Here is a 27,301-nt window from a genome sequence, read left to right on the forward strand (position 1 = left end):
TGTCAACCGATCTGCAGCATGGAGATAAGATAACATCATGAGCATTTTGTTACGTCCCAAAAACATCACTAACAGGTGCGCAGCTACTATTGTGGCAATAAAACCTCAGCGCTAAATGTAGCCACTAGAAATACGCAAGACTGTTGTAATCTTACCAGTCAAGACTATGAAGATGTCCTCCCTCCTGCATCCTTACATCCTCCAAGCAGCCTCCATCACACCTCTGGCATACAGTAATCGATGCAAGGTTTTGTTTTTTTGTTTTTTTTTCGTTGCAGCAAAAGCTGAGAAAGTTAGCCGTAAGACTAAACCGTCAACAAAGGAGAAGATGAGGACATGGCAGCGTTTTTGACGTTGTTTACGCACAACCCTGATTCAGACAGTGCAGTGCGCCCTGCTGTGGAGCGGAGTTCTCCAAGGTGCTTAAACCGACAGCGCAGGAAGAAGAGTAGCCTTACTCTGTTCAAAATACACAGACAAAAGCAATCAAATCTGTGTTAATAAATGCACGACGCATTGGGTCTTTTAGGGAAGTAAATGGTTTATTCAAAAATATTAGTTTGGGAATGTTGTCCTCATTTTACTAGCTATTATATCATGAGCCTTTATATTATCAGCCCTATTATTTTTCTATTGTTGTATTTCCAAATTTTTCACGTTTTACTCAGCGAAAAGCAGATGTATTTTGGAAGCCTAAAACCGTCATTGTTTTATTTAGTCTATTAGGGCTTAAGGGCCAAGACGTAGGCTATATCGGTTAGTTATCAGAAAGATTCATTAGGCTACTTAAGCTAGCCTCTGTTGCCTCGTGGTGTTCCTAAATTTGATTTCGGTTAATCACTACATTTCCCAGCATGCTTGCGCACCAGGGTGGAAGTGTCGTCATGGAGATGCATATAAAGCTGCTTCCCAGGCAGTTCGGAGAGACCAATACTAGAGTGGTGAACCTGCCGCTGCATGCGATGAGACGAGGACGTAACTGAGCTTGTGCAGGAATTTATAAAAAAAAAAAAAAAAAAAAAAAAAAAAGCTGCATCACATCTCTAAGAGGACTGCAACTGTCTGCTTGCTTTAAGTATGTGAGAGCAGGTACTTATCTTGAAAGAAGCGGACGTTTTTGCTTTCTTTTATTTCGGACATTTTTTCTTCTTTTTTTTCCTCCTGTTTTTTAAATTGAAGAATGGACCCGGGGAAATGGGCGCAGAAGTTGACCCGGCGGTGTCCTTTGGATGTTGCGGTGCTTCGTCTCCAACTCGCCTAGCGCTCCTGGAAATGCCTCCTCTCTCCATGGGACGGTGATTTTAGCCACAGCTCCGTGGGGGGCTAGAAAAAAAAAACAAAACAAAAAAAAACGGGAGTGAATGTGGAGGGGAAAACGGAATTATACCTCTGACCGAAGATCTGTGAGAGTCGCCGCTGGCTCTGAATTTCTCCGGGATTTCACCCCGCTGAAGATACTGGAGACTTTCCAGTATATTGTTTTATAGGTAGACTTCCTATTGCATGGCATTCTTATCAGCTTAAAATAGACCACAACCAATTACTCTGCACGAACCTTTAATCCGCAAACACGGACGAGGATACATAACGCTTTCAATTCGTTAAATCATTTTTTTTTTCTATTTTTTATGAGGAATGGAGCTGTTTAAATAAATTAATATTCTTGTCACACCTGAACTCCATTTCACATTTATCTAGCATTATGATCCTGTCACCAGCTGGATATAACTAGTCACCCATTGGTCCATAAACAGTTCAGGGATTGAAGAATTATACAAAAGGGAATCTGACTCCATGATGTAAGAGTAGTGGCGTACTTTTATTAATTATTCAGTCCATAATTATCCAGAACTTCACCTTTCAAGTGGATGCCACATGTTGCCACATAGACTATGCCAAATATTATTTTTTTCCTTTCTTTTCCCTCCCGGTCGAGCATCATAAAAGACTTTTAAACTTGACGAGATGAAAGTATCAGTGCACGCAGTGGAAAAGTTAAAATACCTGAGCTGGACTGGTTGAGTTGCGTTTACGCACCGGAAGGCATGCGCTGCCCACCTATGTTGTAGGCTTGTCTTTCTCTTTGACAGTTTGCCATTAAAGATGCATGGCTTTTTCCCCCCCAATGAGACTATATGCACTTTATATAAAGACGTTTTGTGCTGGTAAACCCTCTTTTTTTGGTGGTGGAGGGAGCATGATGTGGATCCAGTGGTGATTCTCTTGCTGTTTCCATGCGTCTCTCTTCTTCTCCAGACCTTTGGGCGTTGTTGTGGATTGTGTTGCAATTTCATGCAATGGGCTGCATCCAGAGTATCAGGTGTAAGCCCAAGAGTTTCCGAGACAGTATCATCGTCCTGGAGCTGAACGCTTCCATCGACTCCAACCCTACCAGCATCGATGAAGCTTCCAGTGTGGTCCTGCGCTACCGGACCCCGCACTTCCGAGCCAATGCCCGAATTCTGGTACCGCCTGTGGCGGCGAAAGAAACATGGACCATTGGCTGGATCCAAGCGTGTAACCACATGAAGTTCTTTAATACATACGGAGACAAAGGGATGTGAGTAGGCTACTGCTGGCTTCTTATACTTTTTTGGTGATGAGTGCGAGTTGGATGAGACTTCTACAAGTAATATATATATATATATATATATATATATATATATATATATATATATATATATATATATATATATATATATATATATATGTATATATATATATATATATATATATATATATATATATATATACCCAGTATAATCATTTCATTCTGCTTTCTGACAGAATGAAATGATTATATTAATCATCGTCATCATCGTCATACATATGTATTCATACATATTTGTAAACACTGTTGATCTGAAACTTTTTGTCAATGAACTTGTAACTTAATGTTTACAAAAACTGTAGAAACAGCCAGACCCCCATGGTACTAGTGGACCACAGAATATTTTCTGAAAATTCATACATGAACCCTTAAAACAGTTATTTCCTTACTTTTTCCCGAATGACATAAATAATAAATGCAGAATATTAAGTTATATGTATACAACTATGTAAACAACTGAAATCCCTGTGGTCCTTGTAGGGAAGAAAGTGAAAATAAAAAGGTGAAAACTAATTTGATTAAGAAATACATAAAGTATATTTATTATGCATTAGTTTCCTCATCCCAAACTTTTAAAACAATCAGAAAGAGTCAGACCACCTGAAGGAGAACCTTTTCTCCATTGTGGCTTCATTGGATGAGCTTTGAGAGTCTGAGTTCCTGTTTTCACTTTACAGATAATGCTAAAATGATTTTTCACAGGAAATATTGCACAGTAGTGAAACTTTGGCAGATGCAAACGCAGTGTTTGACTGACTCAGAGGGAAATGGCACAACATTTATGTTTTACATTTAAACATGTTTCACAGATTTTCTAAAAGCTACAGTAAATATGATATTCCTCGAAGAGTGTCTCTAATTCTCCATCAGTAGTTAGCCTCTTGCATAATCTGACACATGAGGGTGGTATGCTGCAATGAAAAGAAATTGTTGTGACTTTTCAGATCCGGTCAGTTGTCAGTACAGTTATCTGTGGCTATTAACAGAACAAACATCAGCTTTAGTGACTGCTAGCAGCTTTCTCTGCATAATTCCTTATCCTTCCCATTTCCTCGCTGCCAGAGAAGTAGCACTCGTCTTATTTACTGCATGCGCTGGGCGATCACTTGCTGATCTGAAATGTGCTTTATCTGTAGACACTGCAGGGGATGATGTGTGAGTGCTGCATGAGTAAGATTAGAGAGCCAGTCCTCTCTTGATACCCCCCACCCCTATGCAGCGGCACACGTGGTGGAGGTGTCAGGAGATATTCTACTCAGCTATATTGAAATGAGGCGTCCACTTCATGATTTTATAGAAGAGGTTGAATCAATATTTGTGTGCTATGAGGAAGTTAGAGAGAACCTCTGCTCGAAAACTTAGCTTCATCAGCGTTTTTCACAAACTGCCCTTGTTTGCACAATAACTGCCTCTTGTGTTGTGAATATTTAGCTCTTATTTTCTTATTCTACTGGACTTTTACTGGATATAGATGTTGGACAAGTTCATTTTCCTTTTTAATTACAAGAAACATATTTAGAAAGAGTGCCACGTACAAGTCTCACCAGAAACTCCCAGTCCTTACCCTTACTGAGTGCGAGTGATGTAAAAAGAAACAAACAAAAGAATTAGTTTTGGGAAGAGAAGCAGAAAACTAAAAGAACCCTGGAAAACATTGTGCAAGGTGAGCGTTAAACTAACGACCTCTCACTTGAAAGCTCCTGTGAGGTGTTTTTTTTGGCCAAGTCAATAGATTAGATCTTTGACAGCATTATGTGAAAATGCCAGCTCACATGTACTGTGATCGAGTAGCAACTCAAAAGCTGCAAATAAGGAAACTGGTTAAGAAAAATAAAGATTTTTTTTTTAACCCTTTGTGAGTGTTTATTGAGGTGTAGCTTTATCGCACATACAGCATCAGTCTAAATTTGGACATGCTTAATATTTCAATGTAAAAAGCAAAAGTATTCTAAGGTTTAGTTTATAAATTTTTTAATCAAACAGTATCAAAGTCTTTAAACCTTCACTCCCTGAAAAGGAAAATAATGATAGAATGTTAGGAAATATCAAGGCCAGCCATTCCTCATGTACATTAAAAAAAAACATTTACTTTTGAAGTCACTCTTTGGATGCAGAAGATGAGTTCAGCCTGCTGAGATTCTCACACTTAGAAGTCATAAAGCTTCAACACACTGTAATTGTGCAGGACAGTTGCGGAAGGTTTTCACAGACGATTCTTCTGTTGTCTTTAGATGATGCACTCTGAATTCTGCGCACATTCATAACTCCCATTTGCACCCTTAGGCTATGCTGAGGCACAGTTTAGTAGGTTTGGACAGTCGGTGTGTATTTCTAAGCAGGCATGCATACATGCAAGCGTGCTGAAGTGAATCAAGAAAAGAAATAGAGCACTTGAAATTCAAACTGCATCATAAACATGAATGTAATGCATTCAAAACATGTCTAGTAGTGCTGTCACAGACAAGTGAATAATTCTCACAGTTCTGTATCAGATTTACTAATTCTGAGGGATTCGGATCTATAAATTTATTGAATGACAAAGAGCATCTCTTAGATTTATGCTTGTTGTTGCTTCAAATTCTACCTACAACATGCAAGGTCTGAAATAGTTTTTACCCCCAGTCCATCAGACTCCTAGATTCTTAGTTTGTACCTGGATTATTGCACTACTGACACTTTATAAAGTCATTAAAGCATTTTGTATTGTATTTCTTACTATTTTTTTTTTTTACTTTTTGTACTGCCTATATTCTACTGTACATATACTTCTTTCTATTTCTCATTTATTTATTTTTACTTGTACATACAATAATATTTTCCAATTTCTTATACTGTTATTTTATACTGTAATGAGTAACTGCAACAAAACTTTGTTCTGTATACGTATATCTGAATGACAATATAGTCTAAGTCAAATGAGCCTGGTAGCAAAGGTGCAGAAACAGGAAATGAGTTATATACATGCTGCTTCTCTTCAGTTGTCTTGGGCTTTACCAGTAAGAAGATAAACTCTCCCTGAGTGCTTTAATCTGACCCAAAGCTTTAATATTCTATTTATCTGTGATTTCTGAGGCTTAAGTTAATGTCAGTTACAACAAAAACTTGCCAGACAGCTCACAGTTTTTATCTGTAGTGCACAAGGCTTACGCTCAACAGGCATAGGTAACAGGAAATTGCTACAAAGTAGTACAGTAGTGGTTCCCACCCTTTTTTTTTTTTTTAGCCCTGCCAGATAAACTAAAGCATTTCTCCACCACCATCATGTTCCAGATTCATATATCAGGTTAATTTGGACTGGGTGACCAGATGATTTACTGCATATAAATACATTCAACACTGACAAAACCTGACATTCTCAGTTGTCAAAAAGTGAGACAGCTGAACAGCCTTTTCTTTTTGTAAAAAACAAAAAAAACAAAAACAGTTTTAAGCACAGTTGCATTTCTGTCAGGAACACACACCACCTCCTGCAGACCGTTTAGTTGTGAAAACGTAGACCACAGACACACACAGGAAGTATGTGTCACTGCAGCGCCTTACGTGCTAATGGTTTGAGTTTCTTTGTGGGTAGGTGACTCCGTTTTGCATCTGCATGCAGATGTTCGAGACATGTTACATGTTAGAGATGTTTGGCGTTATGAGAAAGCGATGTTACTACAAAATGTTTTAGATACATCAATTCATTTCTAAAGATCATCTCAAAAAGATTGTTTCAGGAAATACACTTATCCACACATGAAAGAATACGCAGACACATAAATATACCCAAACCCACACATGCACAGGGCGATGTATAATCATGCTCAACATGTTAATCTTACACCCTGGGTAAATTCATAAATCAGAGTGTGAGTGTTGGCCCGGCTAGCAGTAAGTCATGTGGCTGGAGATCACACTGTTATCTCCTCTGTAATGCTGATCCTCGATTTCAGAGACTGAAAGGTAATCTTTTTTCCTGCTGCGGGCAGGAAAATCAATAGATGGACAGAACAGAGGTACTAGGTCACTTAAGTTGTCCAGTGTCGCTGCTGTGTTTGTCAAAATATTTTATTTTTGCGTTGTATTTTAAGTCATCAAAATAAAAATTGAAACTGTCGAGCTGTCAGGTCAGTTTATTGCTTCTGTCCTGTGTCGTTAGATCAACAGAGATACAGAGATCACGATCAAGATTTAAATTCTCTATACTCTGTAACAGAGGTTTTTACATGAAGCAACTTTTGCTTTGGTTTTCCTCAAGTATATCTTTGGGACAATTCTGATTGATATCAACTTCATTGTGCATTTTGTTGGTAAAAGGTGTGTCAGGTTAGGAGCTTCATCTAAAGCATGTCTGTGGTTCAGCTTTTCTGAGGTTGTGCACCATAAATGTGTCACCGAGGCTCTGACTGTTGGTGCTAAATTCTGCGGTAACCTCTGCCTGAGTGTTAGGTGCAAATTATAATTTGAACTTTATAGCGTGCAAACTGTTTGCATGATCCAACTTGTATCATCAATTCAAGGCTCCATTACTGACTAAATCCCCATCTGTGACTCCTTTCAACTTTCAGGTCAAGTTGGGAGCTTCCCGACCTTCGCGATGGGAAGATCCAGGCAATCAGTGACTCCGACGGGGTCAACTACCCTTGGTATGGCAACACGACTGAAACCTGTACCCTGGTAGGGCCCACGAAGAAAGACAGTAAATTCACAGTTAGCATGAATGACAATTTTTACCCTAGCGTGACCTGGGGAGTACCGGTTAGCGACAGCAATGTGCCTCAGCTTAGTAGCATCCACCGTGACCAGAGCTTTACAACCTGGCTAGTGGCCATCAATCAGGCCACCTCAGAGACACTGGTCCTGCAGACGATCCACTGGAGGATGCGTCTGCACATTCAAGTGGACCCAGAGAAGCCACTGGGTAAGAGGGCTGTCCTACAGGAACCCGTGGCCCAGGAACAGCCTCAGATACTGGGCAAGAATGAGCCCATTCCCCCTAACGCCATGGTTAAGCCCAACGCCAATGACGCCCAGGTGCTGATGTGGCGGCCAAAGAATGGTGATCCTGTAGTAGTCATCCCACCCAAATACTGACTTGTTCCACAGACATTGGCCTTGAGTACCTTAACAACGTCATCACCAATTTATTTAATTTCTTTTACTCCTCCTCTTCGCCAGCTCTTACTGCTTGAATGCATCTTTGATATTTATTTAACTATTTTTGCCGCTACATTTTTCTCTCATGTTTTAAAAAGACGGAGGAAAAAAAACCAAAAAAAAAACAAACAACAAAAATATGCAAATAAAACCAGCACAGAGGAAAAGACCAGCTGTTGCTTTGAGGTCGGGGGCTCAAGCATACTTGTAAAACTGGAGTGAAATAAGTGCAACCATTCTACCTTCAAACATGGGTCGGGTCTCACTGTGCTAAAATGCAAAAATGAAATAGAACAGTGTTTTTGGAGTTTTAATTTTACATTTTGGCTGTTTTGCGCCAAGTGATGTAAGATTTGAGAGTATGGAAGGGTTTTATTATGCGTGGTGCAAGACTAAGTCTGCACACATGCTGCACAAGTTTTCTGTACAAATACTAGTTGTTTTTTTTTTCTTCATGCTGGAAGAGAGTGCATTTACTTGTGTTTGATGTTGTGTTCTTTAAAAAAAACAAACTGCAATGGGTGACATAGTAGATTATAGTATTTTTTTAAGAACATGCAGGACATTTAATCCATGCTGCCTTATGTTTACATTGCTTTCCACTGCAAACATTTTAGCCTTAAACAAAGTGCATTGCAGTATTTGGTCATTTGTCCCGTTTCTTCCAGACTTTTTTGGTGCTGGCACATGTGGGTTTAGGACAGGAGCAATAGCACAGGAAAAAAAAAAAAACTTACACTCACGTAAAGTTTTTTTTTTTTAATATCCAGTTGCATTTATCTTCCAAATCTGTTGTCTAACAAGCACAAGCAGCTTTATGTGTATGAACTGTTATACAACAAAATGAATTAGCTGCGTTACGTTTCAAGTGCATTATGCAACAGAGGAGATGCTCTGTGCAGACAAGTGAACCCAACATTCATCAGCAGCACTTGGCACAATAAACCTAAGATGCAGTAAAATCTTGAGAAAAATCTGCTGAAAAGCACTCCACAGTTGACCTCATTCAAGTCACTTTATTCTGTAGATAGGCTGTTGTAGAACTGCAGCACTCCATCTCTGGGTCCCTTTTTCTTCCCTTCTTCTGTCTTTTTCATCCATTTTGTATCGCTGCAGTAACTGGATGCATAGCTCACACCGAACAATCAATACGTTTGTCAAAAGGCAGTGACTGACAGGAGTGCATTTTTATCGTCTTTTACTGTTTTTCTACTTTGCTGCCTATTTTTTTTATAAAAACATTTTATTTCTAGAAAATTTAAAAAAAAAACCTGCTTGCTATGTTAAAGCTTATTTATATTTTTGTTCTTCCCTCCTCCATTACTTTTAATCTTTATCTACAACACTTTGTCTCCCCTGCCTCCACCTCTATTTCTCTCACTCTTGATCGGCTGTCTAGGCTCAAAAGCTGAGCAGGAAGCATGTGAGTTTAATGCCAAATGCTCAGTTGGCATATAGATGACCCACTTCTCTTGGCTGCCAGTTGCAACTCCGGCCGCATGTGGGGCTCTTTCTATTTTACCACCAGCAAATGCAACGCAGGCACACATGCATGAACAAACATCTCTCATCAGTTAAATATCACCGCCTCAAAAACACGACTGCCTGTACAGCAGACTGAGAGAAAGTGAATTTGGTATCAGGGTTTTTAATTTCCTCATCATGAGAGGTCAGAAATATTGATTGTGCACAGCTTTATGCTTTCAAATGCTACAAAAAAACCTTCATTTTCACTGTCCCTATATGTTTGACTCCAACCAAAGAAGTGATTTGCATACTAATCAGATCTGCTTATGTATTGCATATGTTATGTTACCTCCAGCTGGTCCAATGTATAAGCACAACCTTATAATCAGTCAGATAACCCAGTAGCTTTATAGTCTAGTGATCAAGTTAAACTCAGTTTGTCAGTAAACCCAGCAGACATCCAAAAAACAGCTAAGAGCTTTGATTCAGTGCAGCAAAATATAGATTATTTTCAAGATTTCACAAAGATTAATCATCAATCCATTCAGAATTGATCATTAGTATGTCCTAAATGTATTGCTCTCCCTCGTGTGGTCACAGCTTTGCAAATATAATTGTCAGTATTACTTAACCTTAACATCCAAACGAGAAATATTGACCACTGCCTTCGGATTCTGTTTTGTTTTTTTTGTTTTTTTAAATAGAAAATTAATAAATAATTTGTACCAAGACTCTCTAGACATGGTGCAGCATTTATGTGAAAATGCATATTCACTATCACAGTTTGAAGAGAAGTTAGTAAAATATAAGGCTGCAACCAGCAGTGAGCTTAAAGTAGCTCAACATGAAGGCAGGAAAAAGAAGACAGAATTTCCCAACTTAAAACTCATTATTAGTGTACTCTCTGTGATGGGTAAATGTTTTTTTTTTTGTTTTTTTTTTTGCTCTATTGAAATGGATTCACATAGCATAGAATGTGTCCATAATGATAAAATAATCTCTTAAAGTTCTACCGACTAAAGCACTTAAAGTCAAATAAAATGTTCTCAACTGGACCTGACCAATAATAATGTCATGTACCAGCTACTACAGTCTGAGCTCATACATGGCGGACATTCACGTGTGACTTGAGGGTGCCACTGTGCCAAGCCGAGTCACAGGACCTCATGGCGAAGGGTGAAGGAGAACAGAACAAGGAGGCTACTAGGGGACTGCTGTCATAATTAGATCTGCTGTGACACACTTTCTGATGCCCTACATGGACTGAAGTGTGCCAGCTAGTGTCATGGTCAAGGCTTAAGTGAGGTCAAATGGCAAAGTTGAGAGGCTGTCGCGGTCCTCAAAGGTGCGACAGGCATGTGGGGGAATGAATATGACAACGACAAACTGAATCCATGTAGACGTTAATGCCAGCTGAAAATAACGCTGACATTTTCCAAGAGCAACTTGGATTTCAGCCACAAGTTATTTCAATTTGTGATTTGCATTGATGGCTGCGGAAAGCCGCTGCTCATGTTATGAACCTCGGTGACCTTTTTACTCGTCATGTGTACTGTTGTGCTTGGCCATTTTGTCATATGCACTGCCTTGTAGTATCCTGCAATGACTGATGGATATTACAGGTAGTACTTAATCTGGACTACATGTAATATAAATTCAACCATGACGCACTAAGTGGTCCACATTTTAAGTATGTGTGTTTTGATCTCACAGAAGGGAACTTAAATGGGATAAAGAGTTTCACAGATGTGCTTTGACTGTTGTTGTTGAGGCATGACTCTTCGACTCACTCACAAATATACTCACACACACTCTCACAGAGCAGGAAAGGTTGTGTCCTTGTCAGAACACAGGGGCTTGGGAGCATGCCCTCACTAACACACACAAAAAACAGCCCGAGGGGGAAGGAGCAGGCCTGGCGTGGTATCTGATTGTCACAGCAGTGTCACATTGGCAGTGTGTAATTGTTTATCAGGCCTGCACGTGGACTATCTGAACACATGCACATGTGTAGAAGCCATATGCATAAACACACCTGTTTTACTAATGAACAGGTAGGGATGTGCAGTCTGTATGTGGTGATACATTTTAATATTCAAAATATGAAATGGAAGTAGTGAGTTTCACTAAGTGTAAACTTCTCAACTATCAAGAGTATTTCCTGCTACACTGTAGGGAAAGAATAGTAAATGTCTTCTCTGTGTCCCAGTCTATTAATATTGTTTGTATGATTCATTAAGCCACTGTGGAAAAAAGACTTTTCAACACCAAATTGTCTGTGTTTTAATTTTTTTATTTAATTTTTTTTTTTTCTGTATGAGTGGCAAAATGTGCCAATATTGAACAAAGCCAAAACTATTATTGAGACACTGTGGGTGACTTGTGAAGTCATAAAAATCTCTTGGCACTTACTGACAGAGCTGTTTTCTGATGCTTTTAAGTTGAACACATATTTGTTCTTTGAGAGAAATATTACAGATGTAGCCATGCTTGTAGGACAGTGCCAAGTGAATGGATGTCTCCTCTCCTAAACCCACATCTTCACAGTTCTTCAGAGGGCTGCTACTTTTGCTTTACATTTTTTATATACTTATTTATCCCCCCCCCCAAGCAATATAAAGTAGACACTCAGGACCATGTAGTTTCATTTTCTTGCTTTTATTTTTGTTTTGTTTATATTCCAAGCAAAACTAATGTTAGGGTTTTTACGTGTTTGTTAATCTCCCTCTTCTTTTTATGTCAAGAAATAAAACTTGTAGTTTCAAATGTAACCCCAAAATTTAGCACACAAAATGACATGAGCTACTGAGTTTCTTGTTTTGTTTGGTTTGTTTTTATGGAAACAGCGCTAAAAGAGCTCAAACAGAATGTGTTCTTTTGTTCAGCTTTGACTTTTACAGAAATACTTGAAAATGGGTTGGTTCTGGCAATTATTTAAAACTGTGAAAATGCACAACACTGGGGAAATAACCCCTGAGAAAAAATGAACTTGTGAATATATATATATATATATATATATATATATATATATATATATATATATATATATATATATATATATATGTATATATATATATATAATTTTTTCAAATAAAGATTACAATCAATAACTGCTGTCTTTCCTTTTCTCTTTAACCTACATGACATGTTTTTTTTTTTTTGTTTTTTTTTAAATAATCTTATGTATTTTATCTCTACTCTTTATCACTACTTTTGTTTATCCTAGACATATAAATTATTTCTATATCTATTGTTCAACTGTCCTTTTAATTCAAATTCGCTTTCTGTCAGAAAGGTCAATAAGACAAAATAACCATTCTTTAACCTTCAACAATTGTCAGCTGCTCTGACCTGATTCACTGATGTTACGATAAGTATGGTGGACCATGAGGATCATATGATATTAGAATCGGCAAGTACAAATAAAAAGAGCAGCTCTGACTTTATGCCAAGTGTTGATTTCGGGTCCCACTCATGACTAAATTTTATTTTCAATTATTCAGAGTACTATGGGGTAGTTTTCTTTCTCAATACTTTTGGGATCTCATTAGTACAAATCAACCAATACAATTTCCTCTGTGAAAGCAAAAATAACATGCAGTTTTAATGGCTGAATTACAAAATCATAAAAGCCTGGGTGCATACAAACAGACCCTGAGGTGACTCAGTACAGCAGGGTTTTCAGCAGAGCATGAGCCGCTGCTTGCCTTGGTCAGTCAAAAGATTTTTATCATCAAGATGAACAATATTACTTTACTTATCTTTGTGTGAAAAAAAGCAATGGGATACAAAATAATGTAAAAAGGAATATATATATGTGTGTGTTTGTGTCCACAAGATTTCTGTTGTCTGCCTGATTCTCATAAATTAGTTTCTCAGAGACAACCTTAATCCAAATTGTTTGGATGCAGTACAAAACATGAATTAAAATTCAACAGAACCCATAACTAAACATAGTCGGGTTATTGAAAAGAAACAGCTAAATGAACACGTGGCAAGAAACTGGTTTTACAGGAAGCTGGCTATAAAAAGAGCACCTCAGAGAGGCAGAGTCTCTGAGCAGAGGTTTAAGACTTTAGATACATACATATGTACATTTTTGTAACTGGGATTTTAAGTATGGAAAAAGTGAATATGAACTTCTATTCAACAAAACAAACAGGAGGCTGGAGGTTTAATTAGACTCACTGCAGGAAATTCTAAAAAAAACCAATAATGTATATCAATTGACTAAACAAAATACTGCACGTAAGGTTATATAAACAGTCTGTTCATGTGAGGACAGCACCAAAGGTTTAGTCCAGTTGAGTCCGGTCTAAATGTACAACCTCAACACGCTTTGCTATCCTGGTCACATTCCTGAACTGCACATTCTTGGCTATATTTATATGGCTGCAGTGTCTCCCGGCAAACATCCACCTGTCCCCTATTTGTTATACCAAATAATCGCTCCATCACTATTAAGCAGGACTTTACTATTAATACTGCCATGGCGCCAGTATTAAAAGATTTAACATTGTTCTGTCATTAACTGTGATCTCTGGAACAATACTGGAACTTATCTTCCACAGATACAGAAAACCACTAAACTCTGCAGCCTGTAGCAGGACGAGAGATACACCCTAACATAATCACAGTACTATGGAAATGATTTTCAGTTACTCGACTTGCAAACATGGACATACAGAAACTTTGTGTGTACATATATATACATATATATATATATATATATATATATGTATATATATATATATACATATATATATATATATACACAAATTTCAGAGCCTTTAAGTTTGCTTTATTTTAAAATAATTTTACTTTTTTTTTTTTTTTTTACTTTAAGCATATTATACTTTAAGTATAATATGCCACAATCCGAACAGGCATTGCATGACCTCATTAATATCATCCTTCCAGTTAAACAAGGTGGAGACCTAGAACCAAAGCATATAATCTATAAAATGCAGGAGTGTTTCTCCTTATCCTTCATTAAAGATCTTTTATTAAAAAAAAAAACAAAAAAAAAACACAGTGGCACAGTGCTGCATATCATGTTGTGTGTATGCTCTGTATTAACTATTGAGGTGTAAGACTGTTTTTTTTTCATATCTGTGTGTGCTTTCGGGATTCTAACATCTTGTTGAGACTGTGGGACTCTCAGTCAGCGTAAACAAGATAATCCCGTGAAACAAGACATATGGAAAGATTTGCCTTCAGTCTCAAGATGCAATATTTCCTCTGATAGTGGTCTAACAGTACAGATGCCCAAATGGGAATTATTCACAGCATTAACAGCAGCAGACTGATGTTTCTCTCTTAGCTGGATAGAAAATACCGTGTTAGACAGTCAGTAGTTTAATTAGGTTACAGTGATTTAAGAATTGCACAATAACTATTCCACATAGAGTACAAAGTTTTGTCTAAACTGACAGATAATATTTTTCAAAGAAATGAGTTTCTTTTGCTGGAGGATATAAAAAGCTTTTGCTTTTCAAGGATACAAACTGAAAAGTAAAAGACCTCCTGTTTTCAGTTTCACATCTCCAGTGTGCAATTCGATTGATGAACATTTGTATAAATGACATTAAAGCTGGGGGCAGACTTCTGCAAATCAAATTGAAACCTGTATAACACATAATATTCTCTGGATGGCACCTACGGGCACAACAAACTTTTCAAGCCTTTATGTAACTTTTATTGATGAAATGCAATGCTGCAACAAAGCAGGTAAATCACTAAGCCTCAGCTTGGCACTCCCATTGCAACCCCTGCAGTTACGTAAGAGAGAGACGTTTAAACAACATGTACATCTGGACTGTCCGACTAAGCTTTGGATAAGGATGATAACTGATTAGCATACAGCAAAATGTCATTTTCCATTTTGTTTAATGATGGCCATTAAGTGCCAAACATCCCACAAGCTGGGGCAGGGGTACTCACAGGCAACCTTTAACTGCCATCTGTGTTTATTACAGCATGTGATGGAGTTGGACCCAACACCTCCCACTCTCTGCCAAGGCTTTTGTAATAAACCCAACCATCACAAGCAGCTCCTGAGTGAAAGCATCTAGATCCATTACGCAATTATAAGCTTAACTACTTTGGGAGACGTAAAACTCCTCATCTGACCCTATTCTATAATTAACTTTTTTATTTTATATAAATACATTCACATTTATGAAACATAAGGGTCAGGCCTCTGTTTAATTTCCATCTGTTTGTTTGAAGGAACACAAAAGGCAGAAGAGTCTAGTAGGTTGAGGGCATGATTGAATAAGGTGCATTTTATTTATTTCAGCTGAACCCATTAGACCTATTTTACAAAGGTCAGCATGAGTTGATTGTCATAATTTGCGATATAAGATAGGTATAGTGGGGCAGCAGTGGTGGTAGAGGAGTCAAAAGTTTGGCGGTTTGAATCCCACTTCCCCGGTCAAGTGTTATTGTTTCCTTCAGCAAAACGCTTCCCCCCCCTTACCTCCAGTGTCGGCATCACTAGTGTATGAATGTTTCTGTGGTGATCAGAGAGGTTGTTGGGATGCATTGGCTGCTATGTTTATGTCAATTTGCCCCATAGGGCAGCTGTGGCTATTGCATGTAGCTTACCATTACCAAATGTGAATGAATAACCGATGAATAATGGATCCAATGTAGACACCTCAAGTGCAATCAGTAATATGGCGCAATATAAATTTAATCCATTATTATTAAATAAGGTGCAGACCCTCCACATCTAACATCAATGCATTTTGGCATTTTAAATGATAGAGAAGTTGTGTGTAATTTTTATATTTTCCATTCTTTCTTTTTTTTTTTTTTTTTTTTACAGCAATGCTCTGTAAATCAGTTTGAAGCCATTAATGAGAAGACATTTTGGGCAGCCAGTGTTAACCTGATTGTCGTTGGTGTGTAAATTTTCCCCAGAGATCAAATCAGCTGATGCAAGTAACTTGAATTGATTTAAGTCCACCATGTAAGCAATGGGTAAAGCAGTGGTACATTACTCATTAACTATTGATTATTAATGAAGCATTTTTTTTTCATTTCATGTAAAATATCTAAAAAGAAATATTGTATGTATTAAATGTACCTCTACTGTTGAACATTACTTTATATATGTGTAAAAAGAGAGATAAATATTCAAATATTGCACACAAACATGTGTGCTTTACACATAAAATAAATTTGTGTACAATAAACATATAAGAACATGAAATGCAACAGACTCTTAGGTTGGCATCGTGTTAGAGGAAAAATCATCGTGTGAAATAGTAAAAGAAACTCCTTGAATAGTTTGACTCAAAACACAACTGAAAATTTTCTTTATGATATAAAAGAAAAAATTGAAGATCAAGGATTTTGCTCATTTTTGTCCCAGAAGTTGGAAACTAAAACACATCTACTGACACCACCATTGTTCAACATGCATTAACTAACAAGACACTGGCTTCATAAAAAGTGTAAAAGTTCTCAATTCAGAAATAAGGTTTTCAAGTATTGACTAAGTCAAGAGCTCAAACACAAAAGCTCCAAAGGGGATACTGATAAAATAATGAGCTAACAGAATAATCTGCTGGAAAGCAAATTTTAAAAGATAAATAAAAAATAATGTTGAGTTTGTTTAAAAGACAACTTTATATGAAAACACAAGATTTTTCACTTAATCTTACTTATGTTATATACATCTTTTGGTCCTTCTCCAAAAACCTCAGCCACTCCATGTAGACCTGGCAAAACTGAAATCCTCATCCTGACATCAGTGGTAATGACCGACATCCATCATAATGTCTATTAGATAAGACTTTAAGCCCATTTTCAGTAATCCATTCACATGCAAAGTAGCCAAGTGCTGAAACTGCTATTGCATACATTTGTTTCTGTTGTATCAAACATAAACAGCATTTTCTGCAGAGGAAGAATGCTTTGCACGAACACTTTGGTAACAAAATGTAATTTGACTAAAATTGTACCATTCAGCATAAAGTTCTTTTGAAGTATCAAGATAAGCAACCTGCCTAATCCCTGAGTGAGTTAAAGACAGAGGTAGAATGGGCAATGAAGAGGCGCTGAGGCAGGTAGGTAATTAACAGTTATGAAGTAAAGGAAGGAAACTAATGGCTTGGATATTCTTCTATTCAAAGCTCTGTTCTTGGCATATAAGGATGAATTATAAAAAAAAAACAAAAAAAACAACAGACTGACAGTTCTTAATATTTTTCAACTTCATAGTTGCAGCAACCAAAGGACTGCATAGGGACAAGTATGGAGACAAACACTAACTGGAGGTGATATGTGGGACGCCAGTTAATGATAACATAAGTACTTTTTGCACCTGATGTAATAATTTGATTACATACTAATTAATAGACATTCTAAGATTATGGCAAGCTGTTGGAAATGTTGGTCATACTTATGCATTTAACACAAATTTGTATTAAGTCAGTTTGGCTTTGCAATTTTTCCCAATTGGCCTACATCTTTTCAATTACAATGAACTACTAATATGAAATACAGTTCATTTAACTTAAGTAGATTGAAGTGGACTATCTTTTAAAATACCTTGATATAACTTGTATTGATTTGGCTGCGCACATAAAACTGAACTTATCAGGCTATCTTGTGTGGAAGCAGGCTTGCCTTGATCTTTGTGGTTGCTACATGGTGCCCCTAGGGACATAAATGGACTGGTTCCTGGTGTGGATGAATCTCAAAGATAGTGTTTCCCTTTTTTCTGTTTTTTTTTTTTTTTTTTTTAATAGATATAAGAACTGAGACAATCACCCTGCAGAATGCAGACCCATACAGAAGCAATCTGTCAGACACACCAAGTGTTATACGACCACCATGTGTTTCACAAGATTACTTAAAATGAGTGATTTGGACCATAAATTCTTTAAAATAATGTTTAATGCAGTAGTAATACTACTTTAAAGTAGTCATTTCTCACAGATCTGCACTACTGTGCTTTCCAAAGAAATGTCTATAACCCTGATAGGTGCATGGATTTCTAGATACCAAATCAATTGAAATCCATCAAGAAGCCCTAAATTTTGTACAAACACAAAAGTTGTCTTCAACCCAACAAAAAGCTTTAAAAACATCACAGGACCAATTAAATTACGAGCGTTCCTGGAATTTAATCTTCATCCACCATACACATACCTGCACAGTAAGTAATGGACAAGTCACTTCAATACCTTTATGGAGATGGTTGTTAAATTTGATTCATTCATTTATTTTGTATACTGCTTAATCCAGTTGAGGGTCACAGGGAAGCGGGAGTCTATCCCAGCCATCATCAAACAAGACACAGGGTACACCCAAGACAGACGACAGTCCATCGCAGGGCCAACACAGAGGGACAAACAACCATTCACACTCACATTCGCTCCAAGGAAGAATTTAGAGTGACCCAGAATTGTTAGAGCAGGAAGCCAGAGTAACCATTGAGAGGCCGTAGTGCTAACCACTTTGCCACCACGCAGCCTCAAATTAAAATGTGGACTTAAGGATCATAAACAAACTGATGATCTTAGTCACTTTTAGGCTTTTTAATGTCTCTTTTGTCATGTAAAAACAGTGAGCATTGCAATCTCCTTTCCCAAGAAATACGGAACAAACTGTAAATCGAGGGCTTGAAATAAGTAAAATTGCCCATTAGCATTAACTGTGTTCTGCTCCACAGACACTGGAATTCACCACTACTCAACACAACATCCATCTCACACTATGGTGTGACCTGAACAGCCTGGCTGGTACAATGTGTACAGTATGGTTGATGGTTGAGTAAACACAGCTTTTAACATAGAAGTAGCACACTGTTCATAGAAATGCCTTTAGGCCAATAAGATTCACACACTATGGAGTGCAGTGGCACATGAAGGGATGATGAGTATGTAGTATATATAAAAAAAAGAAAAAGAACAGGAGGCATTCAAGAGCTTCTAATCATCCCTCCTTTGAGATGGGGATGGGAACAGAGAGGCTGCAGTTGGGGGAGAGGTAGGTGGGTGGGTGACTTGGTGAAAACTATTTTTAAGTGGATTCCATTAAGACAGCTGCCAACCTCAGTGTGTGAGACCCTGAAACAATGTGATTTAAATAACCAGGAGCAGTGACATGAAGAAATGGCACAACTTCTGGATATTGATGTTGCATCTATGGTAAAATAAAACAATGACCAAAAGCACTTTACTTTTAATGCTTTCATTGAGGTCAGTTGTGGAGTGGGTGCTGAAAATCTCATAAGCTCATCCGCTTTGGTTGAAAGCATTACAGACTTTGGGCTCTGCCCGTGTGCCACTGTAATCTGTCAATGTATCCAATTGTACTTCTTTACCTAAGATGTGAAATAGATCTCTCGCTTAATACATTGGATACGCGATGCTGCCATTACCCTTCTTAAAGCTAAAGTACAAAAAAACAAAACATTTTGGTTGGTTGATCTTTCACCCGTTGCCCTCTCTTTAAACATCCTGAAAACCAAATATGGGTTTTAGTATTTTAGCAGGTGTCTATTACAGGTCACATGTGATGACCCTGACATTCCTGAGCCACTTCAAACCAACCAGGACCTTTGCCATCCATTTAGCAGGAGAAGCAAGATAAAGGCTGACAGAGTGACAGTGACATGCTCCACAGACACAAGCTGGGAATGTAATTTGTGCTGCCGGTGGCCACATGCCACATGGAGCTTGGAAAGAAGCCATACATCCCTATCAGCATTCTCCCACAGCACTCTTTAGTTCTCTATGCAAGTGGAGTCAGCCCTTACCGACGATGGAGGAATGAGCTGCATATAAACAAGGATTTAGAATTAATTGCTGTACCATCTGAACATAGCCTGTGGTGTGCTGCTACTCGGTCATGCTAGGACATATTAAGACAGAAACACTAATTGGTTAAACTTTTTTTTTTCCCCTTAAACAAAATAATTACATTACATATTCTTATTGGATGTTTCAGCTTCACTGATCAGAACAATGCATGAAGACTCTTTTCAAAGTGGAAACTTTCTTTGAGCTCACAGAAAAATGTGCTGAATATGTGCACCTGCAAGTAGGATTTGTGACAACAAATGGGTTGAAAGAAAATCCTGGACTTTTAAGCATCTTACACCATTGAAACGTCAAAACAAAAGGTCAGCCTTAAGGCAGCGACACGCAATGTTAATCATAGCATAAATTCACGGCAAGCTGTACTGTGAAACAAGCAACGGATGATCATGACTACTTCAAGTATCTTCCTTGCAGACTGCATGATGATTATATCTGCTGAATTGTAGCAGGTTGCAACAAATACTCCACGTCATGCTCACTTATGGATTTCATGAGAGAAAGAACTGAAACAAAAAATAACATCTGGCTGAGGATAAAAATGAAATGTCAATGGTCACAATGGTAGTCATGAGACCACTTTTGATCAATCTTTGCCTGAAATAACATGGACATTCAAATAATTTGAGAAATATCATTTAATTCAAAGTTTCATGTAAAAATATATATCAAAGGGAGGCATTACAGAGAAAATAATTAGAAAATGAACATTGTTTTCATTATAAGCAAAAACCATGGTTTAGTTTCATTTCAACATATTTTTTAAAGGACATTCAATGCATCTGTTGAAGGCTGCACAAAGCTGGGATGAACCTTATAAACCTAAATTGTGAAATGTTTAAATAACTGCATCAAAGAGTGAACTATTTTAAGTAATGCCTGAATGTGCTTTGCTTTTCTTTTTTCACTTTCATAAATCTGCATGTTTTAAAATACAAAAACTATTTTCTTAAATAGTGTCAGCAAGGCAAATTTTAAGCATGTAGATTCATGTGGCAGGTCTTTGCACAGGATTCTGTACAATCCCAGTTTTTTTTAAATTTGCTTATACAAATAAAATCATTTCACCTATTATGTCAGGAGAAGATCCATAGACAGATCACCAAAAATGGTAATGTCACTGTACTTTTAAAATGTATGTAAACAAAAAACTGCACTCAAAAAGCCACTTGAAAGAATGACTTCTCTCTCTTTTCCAATTTGGACTGAAAATGCCTGTAAATACACTTTTACTTTACTTTGCTTATCCTTTCAACCAATACTCAGTGTATTTCTACTTCTATAATGTAAAACAAAGAGTTTTTTAGCAGGTGGAACCATCTCTGCAGCATTCGCGGTAGTTCACGGGGTTTGTTCAGATTAACTTCTCCAACCACCAAAAGACTGAGAACCGGATCTGTAAGGAAAAAATAAAGAAAAAGCAGAAGGACATAGTTAATGAGTTTCATGTTTAAACATTAAAGGAAGTGTGAGTAAGTGTACATTTATCAGCTTTTAGCTTCTTAATATGTAAAATAAAAACAGAAAGAAATATGGTAAATTAAACGTAATTTACATGTTAAGTAATACAAGTATAATAAGTAATCAATAAAAACCAAGAATGATAAGTAAAAGCAACAATGTTATTTTTATGCTTTCTAATGTCTTTTATTGTACTGTAGCTGCTTTTGGCTGCAATGATGAGCAGAAATAAATCAAACATTTTTAACCTGAATATTAATAAAATTAGTTTCAGTTCTACATTTTCTCAAATAATTTTATCCCCAGTTATTTTAAAAAAATATGAAGTTGAAAATATTGTGTAATTTCTATATATAAAAAAAAAAAAAGCAAGATGCAACTGTTTTTGTGTTTCCACTTTACTGTGGAAAATGCAATATGGTTAGTATAAAACATTTAAACAGAGAGACAAACACACACACAAAAAGAAAAAACCTAAACATGAATAACTGAAGGATTATTAACACATGAATGTGTCCAATAAGCTATGCTTGATCTCCACACACTCCTGCACAGATACATTCCACTTGAACAGGCCATATGAGACTTGTCACTGATTGTGACAAGTCTCATATGCAAGACGAAGCAGCAGAAGAAAAAGAAGAAAGTAACACTGAAGGATGAACAGAAAAGGAAATGCATCAGTACTGGAATAAAAATCTAATAACATGGTGGTAAGAAAGGATGAGCTGCACCTAACAGTAGAAGGTACTGTGTACTCACAATGCTTTAGACTGGACAGTATTTATTCTTATCATCTTCTTAAACGTGTACTACCATCACATAAATTTAATTCAGTGTGCCAGACATTACATAGTCACAGTATAATGGTTCAGTTAAATAGCAGAGCTAAGCCCCGACTCAGGATAAAGGAAAAGCAAAGATAAGGAGGAGGAGGAGGACGTAAATGAGGTTAAATGAAGTGGTATATTAAATCAGTGAGGTTCTATAAGGAGCACTGTTGTGGAAGAAAAGATGAGAGCTTAAACTCCACAGGCACTACAGCCGCACAGAGATGTGTGCATCTCTACTTATCAGTGGACACAGACGACATAAAACTGAAACTTGGCATATTAACCACACTTACTGGTTTGCAGATCCAAAGGTGTTTCCAGTGAACCCTTTAAAATGGAGAAAAATGACAAATTTGATAATGGCATCAATAAAATCTTAATGCCTTTTAAAATATGAAAAACCTGTGTGTAAATGAATGTTTCATATGTGCATCCGACTGAAACATGCAAACAAACCAACAGATGAGCTAACCAGTTAAGCAGATAAACTGGAGAGGAAACGTACACAGAAATAACTAGGCTGAAGATGCCAAGTCAACTGACTGAAGTCAAGCATGCATGTAGTGTCAACCACACAGAAGGGATGTAACTTAAAGTTAATTTCTTCTGGTGAAGAAAAGGTAAATTTACATTAATATCTGATTAGAAAATTTCTTGTTAAAAATGTAATCAAATTAAATATTGAACAAATGAACAACACAAATAAAATATCTAAATGCCTTTTGTTTTGAACATTTCAAAGAACCAAACAAAAGCAACACAAATGATAAACATGGTTTAGCAACAGATACTTCCCAGATGGTGGAGGAATTACTTACTGACTCCACTTCAGTCACCGACTGTGTTAAACTAAATGGCAACTGGAGATGGTGAAGAGAAAAAAAATACATGTAACTGAAGTAGTTGTCTCACCTCCTGTTTGTGGTTGTTGTCCAAAGCCTGAGAAGTTGCTAGGCTGACTTCCAAATCCAGTACCCTGCTGGGCCAAGCTCCCAAATGATGGGGGATTCTGACTGGTTAGATTGCCAAACGATGGGGCACTGGGGGGTGAAGCAAACCTTAAAACAGAGGCCAACATTGAAGATGTGTTATGGTTAAACCAACATTTTCAATTGGAAAATAAACAGATTCATTATAACTTAATGTATGAAAACATTCATTTGTAATAATATGTTGTAAATCAGTCATCTTTAAGGGACAAACAGGATACATGAGACCAAAATTTATGTCCTTTCTTTTCCAGATACCAAATAAACAAGTAAGGAATGATAAAAATGCAGGGTGGACTCTGTGTTTTTGTACGTGGGATTGAGCGGATGGGATTAACGCTGGATTTAATCCCTTTCTACAGGACCCACCAACCATTGACTCCCAAGAGAAAAGACAGTATAAGCAAATACTGAGAGAGATAGAGAGAGCGGACCAGTTTAATCTGCGGGCAGCATGACCCCAGAGTGAGATTATCTGAGGGGAATAATCTACTCCTGCACAGAGATCCATAGTTTTAGGCTCGCAGCCATGCTTACTGCTATCAAAACACATGCACATGGTGGAGGCACAGGAGGTTAATGACAAAAACATTAGAATGGAAATGACAAGTGTCAGGACAAGATTAAATACTGAATGTCCCAAAGTTTAAAATCAATCTTAATTTCACTCATTGGAGGGGGTGTAAGAGCAACACAACCAAAAATGTAAGGTCCATAGCAGACATAATACCAGTCTATTATAGCTGAAGAAAATGCTGTATAAATAATCTACTTTATTAGAAATGTTCAGTGCTGTAATCCACAGAGAAATCTGTTTTATCAGGCCATGCTCCCACTTTATGATCAACTTGAAGTATTAAAAAAAAAAAAAAAAAAAAAGGTAAAAAGGGTAAAAAATAAAAGACAAGACGTACAAGACATAACTGGAGGAGCGAGACGATCACAGATAATGTTGCAAGCTCAATAAAAATGACATTAAAAAGAGCCAAAATAATAAAAAGCATTGATGACGATATGTTGAGAATTCCTTTAATGCTCGAACTATATGTTGCTAATTTGTTTTGTCTGATGGAGTAATGATAGAGTGGGCAACAATGGTAAAAATTTACTACTTACTGAAACTAATCTTTTCAACTTTACCTTTATGACTTGGAAGATAAAAATGTATTTATGCATTACTACAGCCTTACTGGTGATATCCCAAAGTAATTAATCTGTAATTTCATAGGTATAAGTGATGAATTTGTTGCAGTACTATAATATTAATAGATTATTGCACATTGTGGCAAATGGAACCTGTCATTTGCTTTCTGTGTTGTGTTTGTAAGCACACAAATGCTTTAGTTTCCTTTATTTTCCCACCTTGCAGACGACAGCTATGTTACATTCAGGTTGTGGATCATAAGTATTTGCCAATTTACATCTTAAATATTAGTAGATGATGACTTAAGCAGGACACTGAAATAAAAAATGTGTATTAAATACCAAATGGATCAGAATGTAACTATTGCCTTAAGCCAGTATTGCATATTTTTTATGAAGTCAGTGTTGGCTGCTTCTGTTAATTAAAAGAAGCAGCCAATTTAAACTTTCAATGTATATATATGCAAGACATGTACAGTATCAATCTATTTAAATAAATTAAAAAGACACTGCGGTTCATTTTATTTAATTAATTTACATTGCGATTCAAGAGTTGTTTTATGGTTGTGGGGTGACCCATGACTCTAATCTACCCTCAGGGTCTGGCTCTTTTATAGAGCTGCAGTACTCAGTTGGAGCATGTTATTACAGCATGAGAGAGCATACAGAAAATAGCCCGAGAGCTTAGACCACATGTCAAACTGATAACAAGAAAAATACTTGACTGGCAATACTAAATCTAAATACTTGATCTTTTTTATTAATCTGCAGTTTGACAATAATAGGAAATGTATTCCTGGTTTATCCACAATCTTGTAGCAAGTCATGTATTGTACTAGTCAAAGCTGTGAGACAGCTAGCAGAACATAATGGCTGCTTTCCAGTTAATAACACCAAAGAGAACGGACATTATAATTCCCTGACAAATATCCAGAATCATGGGATATCCCTGCTGCTTCATTCTTCTGTGATCTGCTTGACTTTTCAGTGGTTAAGATCAAGAAGTGTTGCTTATGTTATATAGCCAACGTTTCACTGATGTTTGCTTTTTGACCAGAAGTTACCAGTGCAATACTGATGGTGCACTCAACTTGGAAATAAGAATTTACAATGTCCAACTGGTTTAAAAAAAAAAAAAGAAAGAATTTGAAGCATGCGAATTAGAGGTCAAAATTTGTTATTAACTTTAATAAGCTACACATATGATAATTAATATAGAAAGTTTCTGAGACATTTTCCATCATTTTATGGTAGAAACTTTCTTTAAAACCCAGCTGTACACAGTCTGGTACTTGTTTACTGCCACCTAATAGTTACCAGGTAGTAGAGTACCACACTACAATAATTTTGACCTCTCACACGGTATAGTAAAAGTACAATTTTTTCCCCCCAATGTTGTTAAAGGGCCAAATAGAGATTTTAGTGTTATAAAAAACTTTTCCCCCCAGTTTTTCTTAGGTTAAGATAAAAAACATTAAGTAACATACTAAAGGAGTTTTACAAGCTCATTTATGTCTTATATTAACTGCAAATTATAAAATTAAAAATAGAATTTGATGTTAAGAGCAAAGAAAAAAGGAGAAAGCAAAAAAGTTTCGACTTTCAAAATCTGAGGTACAGTGGATGCAGCATTATCTGCAGTTTAAGATAGATGGACAAAACTAGGGATGGGGTTAGATAAGCTTGCACAGGGGCATAACCTGACACTTCAAATACGAACAGCTCAATGTTTTCTGATATAAAGAGCCTCTACGAAGGACAAAGTTGCCCAGGTTTCTCAGTTGTTACTGGCTTAAGATATCCAAACAATACCCTAATTTATATATATATATATATATATATATATATATATATATGAATATATATGAAAAGATATCCTTTACTTAATTTGATTTTTTTCTTAACTTTTTACTAAACTGTCAACATTCTTACCCAAATCCTCCCATGCTGGAAGCTGCTGTTCCCTCTCCAAACACTTTTCCAGTTGAGGAACTGATGGGGTTGCTGAAAGTAGAGCTTGAACCAAATGAATTACCTGCTCCAAATGCTGGGGAACCACCAAAAGAAGGGGGACTTCCAAATACCGGAGCACCACTAAAACCACCTGCAGAAAAGGGAGAGGAAAAAAAAAAAAAGAAAAAAAAAAGAGTCTCTTTAAGAGAACATAGCAGAAATATTGTGGGACTGAGTGGTACTCAGTGTTAATTAAAAAGAAAAAAGACAATGTAGGTTGTGTTGCAGGATCTTTACACAAGTGAATAGGTTATAAATGTCTATGTCAAGATTTTCTTGCAGCTTGTCGATTCAACAGTAAATTTCTGAGTATTAATATAACAGGAGTGTTATGTCCAACAATGTACGGCACATTATTCAGGATCAGCACACAATGACAGCTTATAGAGAGGCTGAACGCTTTGCACCAACTGAAAGCCTCTGAGCAGCAGAAGAAAACGTGTGCGCTGAAATTACAGCCTGGCTAGCAACATGCCCCAGTAAATAATTGATTGTGCTAATGTAACAAGATTACATTCCCCTTACATAGGCCACTGATAGGGCATCAGTGTGTTGAACAGTTCCAATGTCCCAGTAAAGCTGTGTAATATTTTGGATGAAAGCTACTACTCATTACTAAAAATGGCAGAAAAACAGGGTTAGGGTTTAACATGCCATTTACACCATGAGGGAAAAAAAGAGCTCTTTCACTTTTCAACTAGATAATACTAATCATTCTATATTAGCCAGCACCAAAATGTAACATGACCCGTTATTGCAAATGTGCTGTAACAGCTGACCGACACAAATAAATACTGTAACATCATCAGG

The 27,301-nt window shown here is 36.9% G+C and overlaps 2 protein-coding genes across 9 annotated transcripts in view; one reads left to right on the plus strand and one right to left on the minus strand.

Moving 5' to 3' along the window:
* Positions 1–939: 939 nt before the first annotated feature.
* nup214 (nucleoporin 214) overlaps positions 940–27,301 on the minus strand; it is a 47,336-nt gene continuing 20,974 nt past the window's right edge. For 5 of the 7 annotated variants that reach the window (XM_079257226.1, XM_079257225.1, XM_079257223.1 and 2 more), the window contains 4 exons: positions 26,411–26,582; positions 23,259–23,404; positions 22,640–22,673; positions 20,673–21,448 (listed from right to left, as the gene is read on the minus strand). In XM_079257226.1, coding sequence (XP_079113352.1) covers positions 21,412–21,448; positions 22,640–22,673; positions 23,259–23,404; positions 26,411–26,582 — 389 coding nt within the window. In that variant the 3' untranslated portion in view covers positions 20,673–21,411. Of the gene's footprint in view, positions 1,324–20,672; positions 21,449–22,639; positions 22,674–23,258; positions 23,405–26,410; positions 26,583–27,301 lie in introns of those variants that run through there. The other 2 variants (XM_079257224.1, XM_079257227.1) reach the window with 2 other exon arrangements.
* On the plus strand, positions 1,276–12,188 carry fam78ab (family with sequence similarity 78 member Ab). 2 transcript variants are annotated; one of them, XM_079257229.1, is made up of 3 exons: positions 1,276–1,487; positions 2,257–2,560; positions 7,159–12,188. In XM_079257229.1, the coding sequence occupies exons 2-3, from the start codon at positions 2,298–2,300 to the stop codon at positions 7,682–7,684; spliced, it is 789 nt and encodes a 262-aa protein (XP_079113355.1). In that variant the 5' UTR covers positions 1,276–1,487; positions 2,257–2,297; the 3' UTR covers positions 7,685–12,188. The 2 variants fall into 2 exon arrangements, with proteins under 2 accessions (XP_079113355.1, XP_079113354.1); XM_079257228.1 differs by having other exon boundaries at positions 1,276–2,560.

This window comes from Telmatherina bonti, assembly GCF_933228915.1.
Source record: "Telmatherina bonti genome assembly, chromosome: 17".
NCBI classification, from domain to species: domain Eukaryota; kingdom Metazoa; phylum Chordata; class Actinopteri; order Atheriniformes; family Telmatherinidae; genus Telmatherina; species Telmatherina bonti.